We start from the raw sequence: 21,048 nt of genomic DNA on the forward strand, positions 1-21,048 counted from the left end.
TGTTCATCTTATACCCTCCTTTCAAGACACTGTCCATTCTGTTCAACTGCTCGGCAATGAACTTGCAGATGCGGCTGCCAAGGAGGCTTGCTCCATCCCACCTCCAGCTCGCTGTTCCGTCCCCCTGCAGGCCATTACGTCTTTCGTGACTCGGAAGGTCATGCGTTGGTGGGAGGCTCAGTGGCTGGACGTGAGGGATAATAAGTTGCGAGCGGTGAAGGATTCTGTCCGACCGTGGCTCACCTCCTTCCGCCATCGACGCGCTGAGGAAGTAGCCCTTACCCGGCTTAGAATAGGACATTGTCCTTTGACACATGGTTTTCTATTACGTCGTGAGGAGCCACCAACGTGTCGGACATGTGGGAAGCAGCTGTCGATACGACATATTTTAACTGAGTGTGTTTTATATGCGGGTTTGAGGGAAGATTTCAGTTTCCCACCAGACCTACCCTCTCTTTTAACTAATAATGAGGCGAGTGTCGCTAGAGTTTTACGTTTTTGTGTGATGTCTGGCCTTCTTCCCAAAATATTGGGATTGAAGTCTTAATGTGCTGTCCGGTGGTTTGGTCACCCATTATTTGTAAGTGGTCACTCAGCCACCGTTAATTCCTTTTTTACCCGTTTGTACTGCTATTTTATTTTTAGTTTTATCACCCTGTCTTGATGTGCTGTGTCCAATCTTGCAATTTGAACAATAACATTTCTCTCACAATTCGGCTCTGAATTGAACTTTTGGGAACGGGCGCTGATAACCTCGCTGTTGTGCGCCCTAAAACACTAATCATCATCATCATCATCATCATCATCCAAGTTCTTTGTTGCCTCTGACAGAATTACAATGTCATTGGCGAGCCTCAACGTTTTTATTTCTTCTCCGTGGATTTTAATACCTACTCTGAATTTTTCTTTTGTTTCCTTTACTGCTTGCTCAATATACAGATTGAATAACATCGGGGACAGGCTACAACCCTGTCTCACTCCCTTCCCAACCACTGCTTCCCTTTCATGTCCCTCGACTCTTATAACTGCCATCTGGATTCCATACGAATTGTAAATAGCCTTTCGCTCCCTGTATTTTACCCCTGCCATCTTCAGAATTTTAAAGAGAGTATTCCAGTCAACATTGTCGAAAGCTTTCTCTAAGTCTACAAATGCTAGAAACGTAGGTTTGCCTTTCCTTAATCTATTTTCTAAGATAAGTTGTAGGGTCAGTATTGCCTCAGGTGTTTAAACATTTCTGCGGAATCCAAACTGATCTTCCCTGAGGTCGGCTTCTACCAGTTTTTCCATTTGTCTGTAAAGAATTCGCGTTAGTATTTTGCAGCTGTAACTTATTAAATTGATAGTTCGGTAATTTTCACATCTGTCAACACCTGCTTTCTTTGGGATTGGAATTATTATATTCTTCTTGAAGTCTGAGGGTATTTCGCCTGTCTCATACATCTTGCTCACCAGATGGTAGAGCTTTGTCAGGACTGGCTCTCCCAAGGCCGTCAGTAGCTCTAATGGAATGCTGTCTACTCCCGGGGCCTTATTTTGACTTATGTCTTTCAGTACTCTGTCAAACTCTTCACGCAGTATTGTATCTCCCATTTCATCTTCATCTACATCCTCTTCCATTTCCATAATATTGTTCTCAAGTCCATCGCCCTTGTATAGACCCTCTATATACTCCTTCCACCTTTCTGCTTTCCCTTCTTTACTTCAAACTGGGTTTCCATCTGAGCTCTTGATATTCATACAAGTGGTTCTCTTTTCCCCAAAGGTCTCTTTAATTTTCCTGTAGGCAGTATCTATCTTACCCCTAGTGAGATAAGGGTCTATATCCTTACATTTGTCCTCTATCCATCCCTGCTTAGCCATTTTGCGCTTCCTATTGATCTCATTTTTGAGACGTTTGTATTCCTTTTTGCCTGCTTCATTTACTGGATTTTTATACTTTCTCCTTTCATCAATTAAATTCAATGTTTCTTCTGTTACCCAAGGGTTTCTACTAGCTGTCGTCTTTTTACCTATTTGATCCTCTGCTGCCTTCACTACTTCATTCCTCAAAGCTACCCATTCTTCTTCTACTGTATTTCTTTCCCCTATTCCTGTCAATTGTTCCCTTATGCTCTCCCTGAAACTCTCTACAACCTCTGGTTCTTTCAGTTTATCCAGGTCCCATCTCCTTAAATTCCCACCTTTTTGCAGTTTCTTCAGTTTTAATCTACAGTTCATAACCAATAGATTGTGGTCAGAGTCCACATCTGCCCCTGGAAGTGTCTTACAATTTAAAACTTGGTTCCTAAATCTCTGTCTTACCATTATATAATCTATGTGATACCTTCTAGCATCTCCAGGATTCTTCCATGTATACAACCTTCTTTTATGATTCTTGAACCAAGTGTTAGCTATGATTAAGTTATGCTCTGTGCAAAATTCTACCAGACAGTTTCCTCTTTCATTTCTCTCCCCCAATACATATTCACCCACTATGTTTCGTTCTCTCCCTTTTCCTACTCTCAAATTCCAGTCACCCATAACTATTAAATTTTCGACTCCTTCACTACCTGAATAATTTCTTTTATCTCATCATACATTTCATCAATTTCTTCATCATCTGCAGAGGCAGTTGGCATATACACTTGAACTACCGTAGTAGGCATGGGCTTCGTGTCTATCTTGGCCACAATAATGCGTTCACTATGGTGTTTGTAGTAGCTTACCCGCATTATTAAACCTACTCCTGCATTGCCCCTATTTGATTTTGTATTTATAACCCTGTATTCACCTGACCAAAAGTCTTGTTCCTCCTGCCACTGAACTTCACTAATTCCCACTATATCTAACTTTAACCTATCCATTTCCCTTTTTAAATTCTCTAACCTACGTGCCCGATTAAGGGATCTGACATTCCACACCCCAATCCGTAGAATGCCAGTTTTATTTCTCCTGATAATAACGTCCTCTTGAGTAGTCCCCGCCCAGAGATCCGAATGAGGGACTATTTTACCTCTGGAATATTTTGCCCAAGGAGACGCCATCATCATTTAACCATACAGTAAAGCTGCATGCCCTCGGGAAAAATTATGGCCGTAGTTTCCCCTTGCTTTCAGCCGCTCGCAGTACCAGCACAGCAAGGCCGTTTTGGTTAGTGTTACAAGGCCAGACCAGTCAATCATCCAGACTGTTGCCCCTGCAACTACTGAAAAGACTGCTGCCCCTCTTCAGGAACCACACGTTTGTCTGGCCTCTGAACAGATACCCCTCCGTTGTGGTTGCATCTACGGTACGGCCATCTGTATCGCTGAGGCACGCAAGCCTCCCCACCAACAGCAAGGTCCATGGTTCATGGGGGTTTCTATAAAACTGTAAATTACTTCCAACACACACTGTTTGAATGAGTGAGTATAAACTGATGATAAACAATGCACAGAAGACTGAGTACTGACTCTTGCACAAGGATAAATAAGTGAATCAACTTTGACTGCACTGGCATTTACCATCTATGCTCTTCCTAAAATGGGTTAGGGAAAGACGAAAAGAGTTACCCTAGGATGCTTCAGTAAGATTTAAGAATCACTTATCCCACATAATATCATTAAATTAATAGCTTAAGATGAAGGATTCTGCCTTTGCAAGAGATACAGTGCCTAATAAGGTCAACCTACAAACAAGAAGATGTACAGATGAAGTTCAACATTAAACCTGCGATATGTACATAGTTACTTGTAAATAACTCTGGGGTTTTATTAGATGACTGTGCAAAAACTAGAAGACATAAAGAAGAATCACACACATCAGTGGATAGAGCAGCTCTCCAGGTTTCAATTCATAAAACATGATATAGTATAGTTGCAAAGCACCACCGCTAGCGGGCACGTAGCATGTAATGGAGTGATGCCCAGGTTCTGTGTCACTGAATCCCTTACATATAAATCAGTTGTGATGGTTCAGTGATGGTTTTGTACCAAATATCATGTAAAAGCGCCAATAGACAAAACAATCCAAGGGGTACTAACACATTCTGTGAGACTGGTTGTTTTTGTGGTGTGAAGAAACAGACCAGATGAGACCATCAACACGGACGGCAGAACACTTGAGGGAATCATTCGTCAAGAGCCCGAAGACAACAATGACGTACCCAAGCAGAACACTGCAGTGAGCTGTCTGGCACATTTTACACAAGCAATATGTGTAAAACAGTACTGGCAACAGTTGTTACGGTTGCTAACTACTCAGGACAATGAGATTAAGTCTGACTTTTGCAATGACTTGCAGCAGCTACTGGAGAAACATGCTTTTTCACAGAAGTTTGTTTTCAATGACTAAGCCATGTTTCATGTGTCTGCAAAGGGGCAATGTCACAATAAAGATGCTTGGGGTGCAGAATATCCATTCAAGATTGTGGAACACATTCGAAATTCACATACAACTGTCTTTTGTGCTATGTCCTCTTCAAAAGTTTACACACCATTTTTCTTCGCACAGAAAACAGTGATCGGTTTCATGTACCTGGACATGTTGTAGCAGTGGCTTATGCCGCAATTACAGCAAGACAGTGGACATTTAATTTCACAGTAATACGGTGCTCCACCGCATTCTCCCCCCTCAGACGCCTGTGGTTGCCTCAATGCTGAGCTGCCGCAGCATCTGAGTGGGTGTGCTTCCCATCAAGTCTCATCTTCCTCGTCAGTGGCTCCCGTGGTCACCTGACTTAAATCCTTGAGATTTCTCCTGATGGAGTTATGTCAAAGATTGTGTGTCTTTGCCTCTACTGCCACTTAATTTGGAGGAGCTGCACGGAAGGATAATGGATGCAGTCACTGACATCAACTGCGACGTGCTGGGACATATGGCAACAGTTTAACCATCACACTGGCATTTGAGTGTCACAAAAGGTGCCCATATGAATCACCTTTAATATAAGTATTAAACTTGGAGAGGCACTTTGTCCACTGATGTATGTGTACTTTCTGTAAGTCTTGTAGTTGTGTTCTTAAAGGCCGGAGGTACTTATGAATAACCTTGCATCTGAACATAATAAACAGTTGTGAAAGAGCGAATAAGACGTGAAATTCATGTCAGGATAAGCAATAACAGCAATTAAGAAAGTAGAAAAAATTACACACACACACACACACACACACACACACACACCTGTGAATGAAATAAAAGAAAATTTTGCTAATGGATTTTTGTCCACGATAATATTACCTTTTTTTCCAGATGTTGAGGCAAGATTCTTTTTTAATGTATTTGGTGGCTGTGGAAAAATTGTTGGTACAGCATTCCACACTAACTTCTTCCTTTTTTCATTCATAAACATTCGATCAGTGAAATGCTGCTCGCACAAATACTTTACATGCCAAGCCTTGGGACCTCTTTCCAGTAAATCTTCTCGGCCTGCATTTGCTAACCACTGTGCAGCTCTGATAAGTAAAAAATATTTTTCAGGCAGTTCATTACACTAAACAAAAGGAAACCACAAAACAAATTTTAAAATATTACCGTGATTTTTCTCTGGGAATTCTGAACAATGACAGCGATGGATTACTTCCAAAATTATTGTTACACCATAAAGCAGCACAATAAGTTCCTTTTGGTCTTACATTGGAGTTTTGTAATCGTTTATCTTTAGCTGTTCTTTCTGCTGTCTGCATCTTGATGCCTAAATTAGAAATAAAATGTTTAGATAAAAATTAAGCAGCTACTATAATGACCACATTGAGCCTGTTTCCTGTTATAACACAGTCCAGTCGTAACTGATAAAGAGTGTAAACTTCATAACAAAAGTAAAATTTGCTGCATTATCACCACCTATGTTATTTTGAACACATGTTGAATGTTCCACATTATATTAATGCACTGTGAAGACGAACCATGGGACACACAAATCAATAATATAAGTAAGTAAATAAACAAATAAGAGCTTTATTTGAGATTCCTCTTCCTTCACTCTTTCCCTCCACCATTACCTTTTCCTGTACATTTGTACAATTTGAATTAGTAAACCAAATGTATTATAAGACCTTCAACTTACATTGAAGTGGTTTTACACAAAATTTTCATTAAGTATGAACATTCAAATAACTTCATATCACATACTGTACTAAAATGCAATTCTAATCTTTGATAGAATGCAGTTTTTTTTTCTCCTACTTACCTGCTAAAATTGCTTGTTTACAGCTATTTTTTTTATCTCAGATATTCATGTATGACAATCCTATTGGACATTTCAAAAGTCTGATTTTTGTACTAATGGATATTTATGACTGTTATACTAATCACACCATCTGACAGAATGAACATTCATATGGCTAAGAACAGACAAGATGTTACTGGCAGAAATCAACAGACATAAATTCTGTGATGACTGACATGGACTTTAAGAACTGATAACCCCTGCCCAATGACACAAATAATGATCAGTATAGAAGTAACAGCAATTGGTGCATTTGAAGATGGAGTCTAAATATTTTCCCAGCTGCTGCAACTGATATTACTCACCATCAACAAATCATGAATTTCTAGTGAACTAGACTCATTTGCACAAGCATGTTATGGAAATAAAATTAACTGAAGTAACTTATCTTATTGCATGCAGACACTTACACATGACTCAGAAAGTTGAAAATCTCCCACAAGTGTGACACACAAATTATATCCCCACTTTCTGATGTCACGGATGTCTCTACGTGGCGAGGTATACATTTTACCTGAAACATTCGAAATGAGTCTGAAAATGTTACAGAAATTTTGGTCTGCAGAATTTGTTCATCGGTTATTCTGATATCAGTCCTTTATCCATGTAGAAAATGTCATTCTATAGCCAAAATGAGTACGGTCAAGAAATATTCTTACTCGAAACAATGTAATATTTCTACATACCGAATATCAGATTGACCAGAATTGTTTTCTGTACAAGTCACACTGCTGCTGCCTCTTACATCTGCACTAGCTACAGGTACAATGCTGCTCCAGGAAACACCATCACTGATACCAACAAAAATTAACCTGTTAAGATAAATGATACTTGCATACATCTGCCACCACATTTAAATGGTTTACATTCTAAGGAATGCAAATTAACTACACTTACTGTCATATTTTTCATTTGACCACTGTCACCTGATAATACTAGGGATGATTAATTTAAATTATGCTACAAGTGCTACAATGAATTGTAATAATATGGTTGTATATCTACAGATTTTCCCTGGCTATTATTTTACACATATATTCACACACTGACCAGCCAAAACATTACGATCATCTACCTAATAGCTGGTATGTCCAACACTGGCAGGGATATAACAGTGGCCAAACGTCACGGCACGGCAGCAGTGAGGCCTCGGTAGGTCGCTGGCACCTCATCTACATACAAAACTCACCAAAATCCTGTAAATTCGAGGTACGGGGACGATAACCTCTGACGCCACGTTCAATCGTATTCCAGATGTGTTCGATCAGGTTCAGACCTAGCGAGTTGGGGGGCCGGCACATCAATTAGAACCCGCCACTGGGTTCCTTCAACCACTCCGTCACACTCCTGGCCTTGTGATAAGGCACATTATATTTTTGAAAAATGCCACAGCCTTCGGGAAACGTGACGGTCATGAAGGGGTGAACAAGGTCTTCAACCAGTTTACAATACTCCTTGGCTGTCGTGGCACCTTGCACGAGCTGCACTGGACCTGTGGATGCCCACGTGAACATTTCCCGGAACATAATGGAGTGACCACCAGGTCGTCTCTGTCTCACAGTACAGGTGTCAAGGAGCTGGAGGTGACAGATTCGTGCGCTCCCATCGATGAAAAAAAAAGGTATCGGGATTCGTCAAACCGTGCACGGCTCTGGCACTGCCCCAATGTCCAGTGCCAGTGGTCGTATGCCCACGTCAGTTGTAGTTGTCGATGTCACAGAATTAACTGGCACACGCGTGGGTCGTCGGCTGTAGTGGCCCACCATTAGGAGTGTTTGGTGCACTGTGTGTACAGAAACACTTGTACTCTGTAAAGCATTAAAGTTAGTTCCACCACCTGTTCCATTTCACCAGTCTGCCCAGCCTACAATGTCAGACAGCAGTAATGAGGGGTAGCTGGGCGTGGTTTCACCTCGGTATCGCCACGTGTTGAAGACACTCACCACAGCACTCCTCAAACACCGGACAAATTGTGCAGTTTCTGAAATGCTCGTGCCGAGCCTCCGTGCCGTCGTAACCTGCTGTGAAACTCATATAGATCCCGTGTCTTCCCCATTCTTCACACGGACAGCACGCTCACTTATACTACATGCACCGTGCAAGTTTGTGACTAGCAGTCATTCCTTGCCAGGTGATGCTGCTATTGCCTGGACGGATTTATATCGATAGTAAGTCTACGATCATAATGTTCTGGCTGGTCGGTGTATCTACAAGATATTTTTCATCACAATATAAAAAAATTGCAAATCAGGCCCATGGATCAACAAAATATTACAAACAGTCAATCTAACATACATCCACTCCTCTTAACTGTTTCAACAAATTATCATCCATCATAGCGGAAAAAGGCAGTAACTGCACTTGAACTCATACAAAAGACACAGTAGATAAAATATTTGGAGGTAGACTGAAGCAAAAACAATGTGGAAGTGTTTAATACACGAACAAAATAAATTGAAAATTTGATACATTCTAGATGCAATACTAAAATGCTTTGGAGCCAACTGTCCATCAAAACAAAAGAGTGTAAATTACACCAAACATTAGGAGAATGGGTGGTTAGTAATTGAGCTCAGAGTAGAATTATTGATTCAAGCTGTGAAATCAGAGCTATCTGCAGTCATCAACTAAAGTAATTTAGAACAAATACTGGAAAATTCTCAATTATGCCATTTGGAAATAAAAAAATAGTTACTTAGTAAAAATAAATAGTACCTAGACTGAAATATCTACTGTGTAGATATGATAAAACAAGACTCATTATTGTAAAACTAGGAGGTGACAGAACATGTGGCCAGTGTTTACCTTGAGGAAGTTAAATATTAAGTAGGACTACTGAAAAAAAGAAAAAAAAAATCACAGTACCAGCTTTTGGAAACTTCATGTTCCTTCCTAAGCAAAGTGCGATAAGCTGGGGAAGGAGGGGGAGGGAAGGAGGGGGAGGGATGGGGGAGGAGGGATGGGGGAGGAGGGATGGGGGAGGAGGGATGGGTTGGTTGGTTGGGGGAAGGAGACCAGACAGCGAGGTCATCGGTCTCATCGGATTAGGGAAGGACGGGGAAGGAAGTCGGCCGTGCCCTTTGAAAGGAACCATCCCGGCATTTGCCTGGAGCGATTTAGGGAAATCACGGAAAACCTAAATCAGGATGGCCGGACGCGGGATTGAACCGTCGTCCTCCCGAATGCGAGGAGGGATGGGGGGGGGGGGAGGGATGGGGGGGGGGAGGGACGGGGGGAGGGATGGGGGGGGATGGGGGGGGTTGCAAGGAAGGGGGCAGATCAGTCAGACCCTAGGCTGATATGGATCCACATTCCGTGAGTACAAGGGCAGGCGTTGGAATTAGAAAGTGTAGCATGTCAAAGATAGTACACAGTGAGCAATGTGTCAACCACAGTTCTTAGATGCCGTCATCTGAGAAGTAAAGAGGCTGTCAGCAATTTAGCTAACTGTGTATGGCGTTGCACAAGGTTTTTAGGTGATTCTCCGTCCACTCCAGATAATGGTCACTGAAGTATTAAGGTTGCTTACACACAGCCAATCTCATGTACTTGTCAAATTTAAAACATTCTTTAAACTTAATTATTCTTTCAAAACTGACCATGAGTGAGAAATGTGGGAGCTGTTATAGGGTAGTGAGTAGAGGGATTTGTTGCCAATCTTGTAGGAGATATTTTCACAGGGAGGGGCGGGGGGGTGCAGTGGAGAGAATGTTGCGAGAACAGAAGAGGCTCTCTCCTGGAACTGCGGAGTAGCAGAGTATGGAGTATGAACATTTTGATTAGGGAACAGGAAAGGAAAATCTGTGCCCTTCAGGTACAGTTGGAGGAAGCAAGGAAGGAACTGATAAGGATCAAGGGAGATGGGGGGAGGAGGGTGGTTGGGAACTGGCAGCTGGTAGGAGGATAGGAAGAAAGAGAATATGATCTGACAGTTTTATCAACAACACCAAAAACAGGTATCTAACACTGCCAGAGTTAAGTGGAGAAGAGCCTCAGGTAGAACGAGGAGCAGGAAATGTGCAGCACACTTCAACCGAGGCCAAGAAGTCTAGGAATGGACAAAATATTAGGAAGAAGAAAGTGCTGCTGCTAGATAGTAACCGTGGGTGAGTTGTAGGCCCTCAGTTACAGGAAAGTTTAGGGGCAGCGTACCAGGCCACCAGTATCTTCAAGCCAAATGCAGGGTTAAGTCATGTGATAGAGGGCCTAGGGTCTTTATTTAAGGACTTTACAAAAGAGGACCATGTAGTGATGGTGGGGCAGGAAACAGTTTAGACAGGGATGGGGCATATGACATAGGTGGTGACCTGGACAAGATAGCTTCCCTGACTCATGGCACCAACGTACACTTCGTTGATCTGTTCCGGCGTCATGATCAACCACACGTTGATGGAGCTGTGAGCCGAATAAATGTGGGGTTAGGGATGGCTCTGAGGACAGCCCTGTCTAAAGAGTATCTCCAGCAGTTTAAAAAATACTGAAACAATCACTCACAAGACAGATTTTAACACTTCAAATATCACACATACCAGAATACAACTATTAGAAGTTGAGCTTCAATGTTTGAATTGCACAGTAGTTTGTATTACTGAGCACTGGTGTAGAGACACAGAAATGCAACATGTAGTATTATCATTGTATGAAAGGGCAAACTCTTACTGCAGAACTGCTGCAAGGGGTGGAGGATCGTGTATTTACGACGGCATTTCGAAAAGTAAAGATACAATGGCTCGCAGTCCTTAAATAGAACATTTATTTAGAAAATGTCAGTTACATCTTATTAACCGGATTATTTGTTATTTTTCGACATAATCACCCCCATTATCCAAACATTTGTTAAGTCGGTGCACAAGCTTTTGCATCCCACAGTCATAGAAGGTTGCCGCCTGTTGTCAGAACCACATTTCAACTTCATCTTTGATCTCTTCATCGTTGTGGAATGATTTTCCACCAAGATGTGACTTCAGGTAACGGAAGACATGGAAGTTGATGGGTGCAAGGTCCGGGCTGTATGGTGGATGGTCCAATATGTCCAATTTGAATTGTTTGAGTAGTGGTTTGGTTACGAGCGCTGTGTGAGGCCGAGCATTGTCATGAAGCAAGCGGACTCCACTTGTCAGCATTTCCCTGCGTTTGTTTTGAACTGCCCTTCGAAGACATTTCAAAGTCTGGCAATATGCAGCAGCATTAATTGTCGTTCCAGGAGGCATAAATTCCAACAGAAGAATGCCTTGTCTGTCAGAAGCCATGATTTTGTTTGCTGAAATTGACGTTTTGCATTTCTTGGCTTTTGGTGAATTCGAATGGCACCATTGCATTGATTGTTGCTTGGAATCAGGTGTATGGTGATAAACCCACGTCTCGTCACCTGTCACAATGTGATCAAGGAACTCATCACCTGCTTCAGCATAGCGTGTGACGAAGTTGATCGCAAAGCCTATCCTTTTCTGTTTGTGTTCTTCCGTTAACAGTTTTGGAACCCAGCATGCACACAATTTCCTGTACCCTAACTTGACAGTCACAACATCATAAAGAGTTGTCATTGACATGTCTGGTATGATCTGATGCAATCCTTTCAATGTGAGATGTCTATTCACACGAACTGCTTCCTCTGTTCTCCGAGGAAGGGCATCAGAGATCACAGATGGCTGACCTGATCTTTGTTCATCTGAACATCAGTCCTACCTTCAGAGAAATGACGACACCATTTAGTTACATTTTGTCGATTCATAATGTTCCCATAAACAGAAACAATTTGTTTGTGAATATCCGCTGGTCGCTGATCTTTGCATGAAGAAAACGTATGACAGAGCGCACTTCGCATTTGGTGGGATTCTGAATCGGCACAGCCATTTTAAACACGACCTACTCCAACCAGAAGCAACGTTCAATTGCCGAACAACTGCGAGGAGAAAGCTAATGGTTCAAGGTTAACACCAGTGTCGCCAACTTGCTCGCCAAAACTCTTCTGTTCCTCTGGAGTACGGTGTATCTTTACTTTCCAAAATACCCTCGTATATCAGGAAAGGAACACAGTTCAAATCAAGACATGACCTCAGTGCAGTAAGTGAAGACAAACACTTTGAAATATCAGCTATTGAATTAACATGACTTGATATCACCAAGAAATTAATGATTTTGTGTGTGTATAGATCTCCCAGTGGTAGTGTGAACACTTTTTTCAATAAATTAAGACAAGTTCTAGATAAAGTCTCAAGTACAAAGGTCAACATAATTCTGTGTGGGGACATCAACACTAATATCATAAATGAATCCAGCAGCACCTTCATAAACATCCTTCAAAGTTTTGGCCTGTCCCTACTGGTCAATAGTGCAAAAAGGGTTACTACAATGACTGCATCAGTAATCGGCCATGTGGCCACAAATATGGACAGGGAAAAATGTGCTGTAGCTGTAAAAGATCTCTGACTATCAGACCATCTCTGTCAAATAACAACAGTAAAATCAGGCAGTGAATCATTCCCTAAACTAAAAGCCTAAAAATGGCATTATCAGAAATCAAAAGATTTTTCAAAAGAACTAGAAAAACAAAGCTGGGATGAAGTGTATAAGGAAACCAATGTGAACATGAATTCTCTAAATTCTCCACATTGTTTAAATTGAACTCTGAAAATGCATTTCCAAAAGTATGCATGTCTGAATCAACATCTCACAAAAACAGATGGATAACAGCATCTATTAAGAAGTCCTCCCAAACACTTAAACACCTCAGTTCCATGTAAAAGATTCACAATGATCGAGAATTCTTAAATTTCTATCATAGATACAAAAAGATCTATAGGAAGGTGCTGATTGCTGAAAAATAGTCATTTAATGACAAACTAATATATAATGCACAGAATAAAAGCAAAGCAGTCTGTGATGTTATAAAAAAGGGAACGGGGAGAGGCAAACAAACGCAGAATAGCAAACTATGTAAATAAGCATTTTTCGAGGATCGCAGAGAAGTTACAGCAAAAATTCCCCAAAACAAATATAACAAATATAACACCTGTAAATAATGTTGCACTAAATAAATATATTATTTCCAACCACAGAGAATGAAACCAATAAAACTGTTCAAAAACTAAAAAATGAAAAGTCAGCAGGCTTAGATGAAGTACCAATGTGTGTACTGAAACATACAAGGCCCCTTAACAAATATAATAAATGAATCCTTCACATCAGGGACATTTCCAGAGCAGCTAAAACAGGCAAGAGTTGTATCTTTGCTTAAGAAAGGTAACGCAGAAGACTTAGAAAATTACCAGCCCATTTCCCTGCTGTCAGCATTCTCACAAATAATAGAAGCAATTATGAAAGACAGATTAATGAATTACCTGAATAAATACAATCTTTTAAGCGAATCACAGTTTAGTTTCCGAAGTGGCAAAAATACGAAGTCAGTCATAGTAGAATTCACAAAAGTTGTACTTGATGCTCTTGATAAAGATGAGTGTGTCAGAGGCATATTTTTGGATCTTTCAAAGGCATTTGATACAGTCGACCACAAGATTCTATTAAATAAATTAGAAGCATTAAAAGAGGGGTAGCTAATGACTGGTTTCGATCATACCTAGCAGATAGGGTACAAAGAGCAGAGATAACACATACTTCAAATAGATCCAAACATTTACTAAAACACTTATCAGAACCAAAATACATTAATATAGGGGTTCCGCAAGGTAGCATATTAGGAGCAATACTATTCCTGATATACATCCATGACTTTCCCTGTATAGTGTTACTCATGGTGAAAAAATTCTCTTTGCTGATGACAGCAATATTATAGTCACTGAGAAAACAAGAGAATTCCTTGCCGAGAAAGCAAATGAAACTCTCACGGAAGTTTACGATTGGTCAATAAGCAATAAAGTGACATTGAACATAAAGAAAATTAATGCCATGAATTTCAGATTGAAGAGGAAAAATGACAATGTTAAATTAAATGTAGATGGCACCTCTATAGACTGTGTAACAAATGCAAAATTTCTAGGAATGAATACTGATTCTCAGTTGAAGTGGTGTGAAAACACAAAGGTACTTGCAAACAGAATGTCATCAGCATGTTATGCCCTTAGAATCCCATCAACACTGAGTAGCATACAGTGTCTTTTAGTTATGTATTATTCATATGTACACTCAATTCTTAGCTATGGCATTTCCAGACTCCAGAAAAGAGCCATAAGAATAACAATCAAAAATACTAGTTGGGCTCATTGTAAGGATCTGTTCAAAACACTGGGGATTTTAACTGCTCCATGTGAATACATTTACCAGTCAGCTGTACACATCAAAAATAACATTGGTAATTGCTGCACAAGCAGCTCTGTCCATGACCATACAACAAGAGAAAGACTCAACTTACATTTACCAAGAAAAAATAAACATAACACTCAAAACAGCATTTTCTACTACGGAATAAAACTGTACAATAAAATATCAAAAGAGATTACAGAAATTGCAAAAGTACACTTATTTAAAAATGCAGCTAAAAAGTACTTGTTATGCAATACATTTTATACATTGAAGGATTACTTAGATAAAACAGAGTAGGGGTTTGATAAAATATGTTATACAAATAAATAATAATATTAATAATGATAATAAAACATCCAACATTCCACATAACACCTTCACTTTATGTTTTTTTTTCCCTTCTTTTTTCCTTTCTAGAAACACTCTCCTCTCAAGCTATGCATAGCACAATACTAACACCTCTTCCTCTTTCTGAGTTCAACATCTCACTCATTATGGAGGGATGCTGATTCAGTTTTTCAGGATAGCAAATAGGAAGGTGAGGTACAGAAAATGGCCCAGAGATCACCTATATATATATATAACAGAGGGAAACATTCCACGTGGAAAAAATATATCTAAAAAGAAAGATGATGAGACTTACCAAACAAAAGCGCTGGCAGGTCGATAGACACACAAACCTGCCAGCGCTTTTGTTTGGTAAGTCTCATCATCTTTCTTTTTATATATATATATATATATATATATATATATATATATATATATATATATATATATATATATATATATAAAAAGAAAGATGATGGGACTTACCAAACAAAAGCGCTGGCAGGTCGATAGACACACAAAAAAACACAAATATACACACAAAATTCTAGCTTTCGCAACCAACGGTTGCTTCGTCAGGAAAGAGGGAAGGAGAGGGAAAGATGAAAGGATGTGGGTTTTAAGGGAGAGGGTAAGGAGTCATTCCAATCCCGGGAGCGGAAAGACTTACCTTAGGGGGAAAAAAGGACAGGTATACACTCGCACACACACACATATCCATCCACACATACAGACACAAGCAGACATATGTCTGCTTGTGTCTGTATGTGTGGATGGATATGTGTGTGTGTGCGAGTGTATACCTGTCCTTTTTTCCCCCTAAGGTAAGTCTTTCCGCTCCCGGGATTGGAATGACTCCTTACCCTCTCCCTTAAAACCCACATCCTTTCATCTTTCCCTCTCCTTCCCTCTTTCCTGACGAAGCAACCGTTGGTTGCGAAAGCTAGAATTTTGTGTGTATATTTGTGTTTTTTTGTGTGTCTATCGACCTGCCAGCGCTTTTGTTTGGTAAGTCCCATCATCTTTCTTTTTAGATATATTTTTTCCACGTGGAATGTTTCCCTCTGTTATATATATATATATATATATAACAGAGGGAAACATTCCACGTGGAAAAAATATATCTAAAAGGAATGTTTCCCTCTGTTATATATATATATATATATAACAGAGGGAAACATTCCACGTGGAAAAAATATATCTAAAAAGAAAGATGATGAGACTTACCAAACAAAAGCGCTGGCAGGTCGATAGACACACAAACAAACACAAATATACACACAAAATTCAAGCTTTCGCAACAAACTGTTGCCTCATCAGGAAAGAGGGAAGGAGAGGGAAAGACGAAAGGATGTGGGTTTTAAGGGAGAGGGTAAGGAGTCATTCCAATCCCGGGAGCGGAAAGACTTACCTTAGGGGGGAAAAAGGACAGGTATACACTCGCACACACACACATATCCATCCACACATACAGACACAAGCAGACATATTTAAAGACAAAGAGTTTGGGCAGAGATGTCAGTCGAGGTGGAAGAGTAGAGGCAAAGAAGTTGTTGAGAGACAGGTGAGGTATGAGTGGCGGCAACTTGAAATTAGCGGAGATTGAGGCCTGGCGGATAACGAGAAGAGAGGATATACTGAAGGGCAAGTTCCCATCTCCGGAGTTCGGATAGGTTGGTGTTGGTGGGAAGTATCCAGATAACCCGGACGGTGTAACACTGTGCCAAGATGTGCTGGCTGTGCACCAAGGCATGTTTAGCCACAGGGTGATCCTCATTACCAACAAACACTGTCTGCCTGTGTCCATTCATGCGAATGGACAGTTTGTTGCTGGTCATTCCCACATAGAATGCATCACAGTGTAGGCAGGTCAGTTGGTAAATCACGTGGGTGCTTTCACACGTGGCTCTGCCTTTGATCGTGTACACCTTCCGGGTTACAGGACTGGAGTAGGTGGTGGTGGGAGGGTGCATGGGACAGGTTTTGCACCGGGGGCGGTTACAAGGATAGGAGCCAGAGGGTAGGGAAGGTGGTTTGGGGATTTCATAGGGATGAACTAACAGGTTACGAAGGTTAGGTGGACGGCGGAAAGACACTCTTGGCGGAGTGGGGAGGATTTCATGAAGGATGGATCTCATTTCAGGGCAGGATTTGAGGAAGTCGTATCCCTGCTGGAGAGCCACATTCAGAGTCTGGTCCAGTCCCGGAAAGTATCCTGTCACAAGTGGGGCACTTTTGTGGTTCTTCTGTGGGGGATTCTGGGTTTGAGGGGATGAGGAAGTGGCTCTGGTTATTTGCTTCTGTACCAGGCCGGGAGGGTAGTTGCGGGATGCGAAAGCTGTTGTCAGGTTGTTGGTGTAATGTTTCAGGGATTCCGGACTGGAGCAGATTCGTTTGCCACGAAGACCTAGGCTGTAGGGAAGGGACCGTTTGATGTGGAATGGGTGGCAGCTGTCATAATGGAGGTACTGTTGCTTGTTGGTGGGTTTGATGTGGACGGACGTGTGAAGTTGGCCATTGGACAGGTGGAGGTCAACGTCAAGGAAAGTGGCATGGGATTTGGAGTAGGACCAGGTGAATCTGATGGAACCAAAGGAGTTGAGGTTGGAGAGGAAATTCTGGAGTTCTTCTTCACTGTGAGTCCAGATCATGAAGATGTCATCAATACATCTGTACCAAACTTTGGGTTGGCAGACCTAGGTAACCAAGAAGGCTTCCTCTAAGCGACCCATGAATAGGTTGGCGTACGAGGGGGCCATCCTGGTACCCATGGCTGTTCCCTTTAATTGTTGGTATGTCTGGCCTTCAAAAGTGAAGAAGTTGTGGGTCAGGATGAAGCTGGCTAAGGTAATGAGGAAAGAGATTTTAGGTAGGGTGGCAGGTGATCGGCGTGAAAGGAAATGCTCCATCGCAGCGAGGCCCTGGACGTGCAGAATATTTGTGTATAAGGAAGTGGCATCAATGGTTACAAGGATGGTTTCCGGGGGTAACAGATTGGGTAAGGATTCCAGGCATTCAAGGAAGTGGTTGGTGTCTTTGATGAAGGATGGGAGACTGCATGTAATGGGTTGAAGGTGTTGATCTACGTAGGCAGAGATACGTATCTCTGCCTACGTAGATCAACACCTTCAACCCATTACATGCAGTCTCCCATCTTTCATCAAAGACACCAACCACTTCCTTGAACGCCTGGAATCCTTACCCAATCTGTTACCCCCGGAAACCATCCTTGTAACCATTGATGCCACTTCCTTATACACAAATATTCCGCACGTCCAGGGCCTCGCTGCGATGGAGCATTTCCTTTCACGCCGATCACCTGCCACCCTACCTAAAACCTCTTTCCTCATTACCTTAGCCAGCTTCATCCTGACCCACAACTTCTTCACTTTTGAAGGCCAGACATACCAACAATTAAAGGGAACAGCCATGGGTACCAGGATGGCCCCCTCGTACGCCAACCTATTCATGGGTCGCTTAGAGGAAGCCTTCTTGGTTACCCAGGTCTGCCAACCCAAAGTTTGGTACAGATTTATTGATGACATCTTCATGATCTGGACTCACAGTGAAGAAGAACTCCAGAATTTCCTCTCCAACCTCAACTCCTTTGGTTCCATCAGATTCACCTGGTCCTACTCCAAATCCCATGCCACTTTCCTTGACGTTGACCTCCATCTGTCCAATGGCCAACTTCACACGTCCGTCCACATCAAACCCACCAACAAGCAACAGTACCTCCATTATGACAGCTGCCACCCATTCCACATCAAACGGTCCCTTCCCTACAGCCTAGGTCTTCGTGGCAAACGAATCTGCTCCAGTCCGGAATCCCTGAAACATTACACCAACAACCTGACAACAGCTTTCGCATCCCGCAACTACCCTCCCGGCCTGGTACAGAAGCAAATAACCAGAGCCACTTCCTCATCCCCTCAAACCCAGAATCCCCCACAGAAGAACCACAAAAGTGCCCCACTTGTGACAGGATACTTTCCGGGACTGGACCAGACTCTGAATGTGGCTCTCCAGCAGGGATACGACTTCCTCAAATCCTGCCCTGAAATGAGATCCATCCTTCATGAAATCCTCCCCACTCCGCCAAGAGTGTCTTTCCGCCGTCCACCTAACCTTCGTAACCTGTTAGTTCATCCCTATGAAATCCCCAAACCACCTTCCCTACCCTCTGGCTCCTATCCTTGTAACCGCCCCCGGTGCAAAACCTGTCCCATGCACCCTCCCACCACCACCTACTCCAGTCCTGTAACCCGGAAGGTGTACACGATCAAAGGCAGAGCCACGTGTGAAAGCACCCACGTGATTTACCAACTGACCTGCCTACACTGTGATGCATTCTATGTGGGAATGACCAGCAACAAACTGTCCATTCGCATGAATGGACACAGGCAGACAGTGTTTGTTGGTAATGAGGATCACCCTGTGGCTAAACATGCCTTGGTGCACAGCCAGCACATCTTGGCACAGTGTTACACCGTCCGGGTTATCTGGATACTTCCCACCAACACCAACCTATCCGAACTCCGGAGATGGGAACTTGCCCTTCAGTATATCCTCTCTTCTCGTTATCCGCCAGGCCTCAATCTCCGCTAATTTCAAGTTGCCGCCACTCATACCTCACCTGTCTCTCAACAACTTCTTTGCCTCTACTCTTCCACCTCGACTGACATCTCTGCCCAAACTCTTTGTCTTTAAATATGTCTGCTTGTGTCTGTATGTGTGGATGGATATGTGTGTGTGTGCGAGTGTATACCTGTCCTTTTTTCCCCCTAAGGTAAGTCTTTCCGCTCCCGGGATTGGAATGACTCCTTACCCTCTCCCTTAAAACCCACATCCTTTCGTCTTTCCCTCTCCTTCCCTCTTTCCTGATGAGGCAACAGTTTGTTGCGAAAGCTTGAATTTTGTGTGTATATTTGTGTTTGTTTGTGTGTCTATCGACCTGCCAGCGCTTTTGTTTGGTAAGTCTCATCATCTTTCTTTTATATATATATATATATATATATATGTGTGTGTGTGTGTGTGTGTGTGTGTGTGTTGAGTGAAGTGTTATGAAACAATGTATGTATAGTGTGTGCAGTGACTGATAGTGAGATATTAGTGCACAGTGTGACATTACACTATTTAATAAGTTATTTGTAAAAAAAAAGTATTGTATACCAGGAGTAAAATCTAATGATTGTCTCTAACTAGAAGTCTGTAAATATATGCGTATACAAATTAGCTCATTTTAAATTGGTCTACACTTGTAAATACTTTGACATGTCCTATATCCTTGTAAAAAGATATCTACAGATTAATAAAGCTACTACTACTACAACTACTATACCCAAAGAAACTGGCAAATGAAACTATCAAAATCTTAGTGATCAGTTGCTGAAGCATTAATAATGAAGTACCAGAGTTCTAAGCACTCAAAAAGGGAGGAAAGAAAGAAAGAAAATAGAGATGATGTATTTGTCACAATACACAAGAAATGCAAATCCAGTGTGATATAAATTGAAGCTGGATGACAGATACATTGAGGAAGACTCATTATCAAGGGTGGACATAAACTGATAATCAGATTTTTTAGCAGCCAGGAGACTTACCCCCACAAGAAACCAAAAACTTTAAATAAAGCCTCAGCTCGATTTTAGACATGCTCCTCAAATGTAAACCCCTCAATGGAGGAAAATTTAATCATCTGAAGACTGACTGAGCTAATTCAAGTTATGTAAGTGGTCGCTGTGAGAAGAATCCCACAAAACAGTACTAAACGCTTTCTTTGAAAATTATTAGAACAAATAGTTCAGAGGTCCACTCATAACAAAAACAAATTATATTTAATGACCTCAAATAGACCTGAACTCTTTGAGGATGCCCACAATGAGAGTGGCACCAGCACAGCTACAAAAATTAGAATGATCTAAATCTTCCATAAAGTAGTTAAAGAGACAGTAGCATTGTAACTCAGGGGAGAAGTAGAAACATTTAGCTGTGGGCAGGAGCAGCTAGACAAACTTTGGCTCAGAATTAGCAAAGTAGATGACCAATCAATGGAGACATATGTACTTAGTAAAACAGTTAATGATGGGAGTATTTTCCACGGTGTAAGTTACAGTAAATAAATTTCTAAATAAACAGTAGCTACTGCACAAGAGATGTAAAATATGTCATAGTAGTGTAGATGGAGATGTGCTGAATAATATGTTTGGCTGTCAAAGGAGCAAAGTGTGAAGCACTCATTGACTACCACAGCAGTGTTGAATAGAAGGACCCCT

The 21,048-nt window shown here is 41.6% G+C and overlaps 1 protein-coding gene across 4 annotated transcripts in view; it reads right to left on the reverse strand.

The window, feature by feature from the left end:
* Nucleotides 1-21,048, reverse strand: part of LOC126259514 (uncharacterized) — a 71,570-nt gene that overhangs the window by 16,497 nt on the left and 34,025 nt on the right. For 2 of the 4 annotated variants that reach the window (XM_049956369.1, XM_049956370.1), the window contains exons 2-5: nucleotides 6,874-6,999; nucleotides 6,598-6,701; nucleotides 5,494-5,653; nucleotides 5,200-5,414 (exon numbers count right to left, since the gene is read on the reverse strand). In XM_049956369.1, coding sequence (XP_049812326.1) covers nucleotides 5,200-5,414; nucleotides 5,494-5,653; nucleotides 6,598-6,601 — 379 coding nt within the window. In that variant the 5' untranslated portion in view covers nucleotides 6,602-6,701; nucleotides 6,874-6,999. The remainder of the gene's footprint in view (nucleotides 1-5,199; nucleotides 5,415-5,493; nucleotides 5,654-6,597; nucleotides 6,702-6,873; nucleotides 7,000-21,048) is intronic. The other 2 variants (XM_049956371.1, XM_049956372.1) reach the window with 2 other exon arrangements.

This window comes from Schistocerca nitens, chromosome 5, assembly GCF_023898315.1.
Source record: "Schistocerca nitens isolate TAMUIC-IGC-003100 chromosome 5, iqSchNite1.1, whole genome shotgun sequence".
Taxonomy (NCBI): Eukaryota; Metazoa; Arthropoda; class Insecta; order Orthoptera; family Acrididae; genus Schistocerca; species Schistocerca nitens.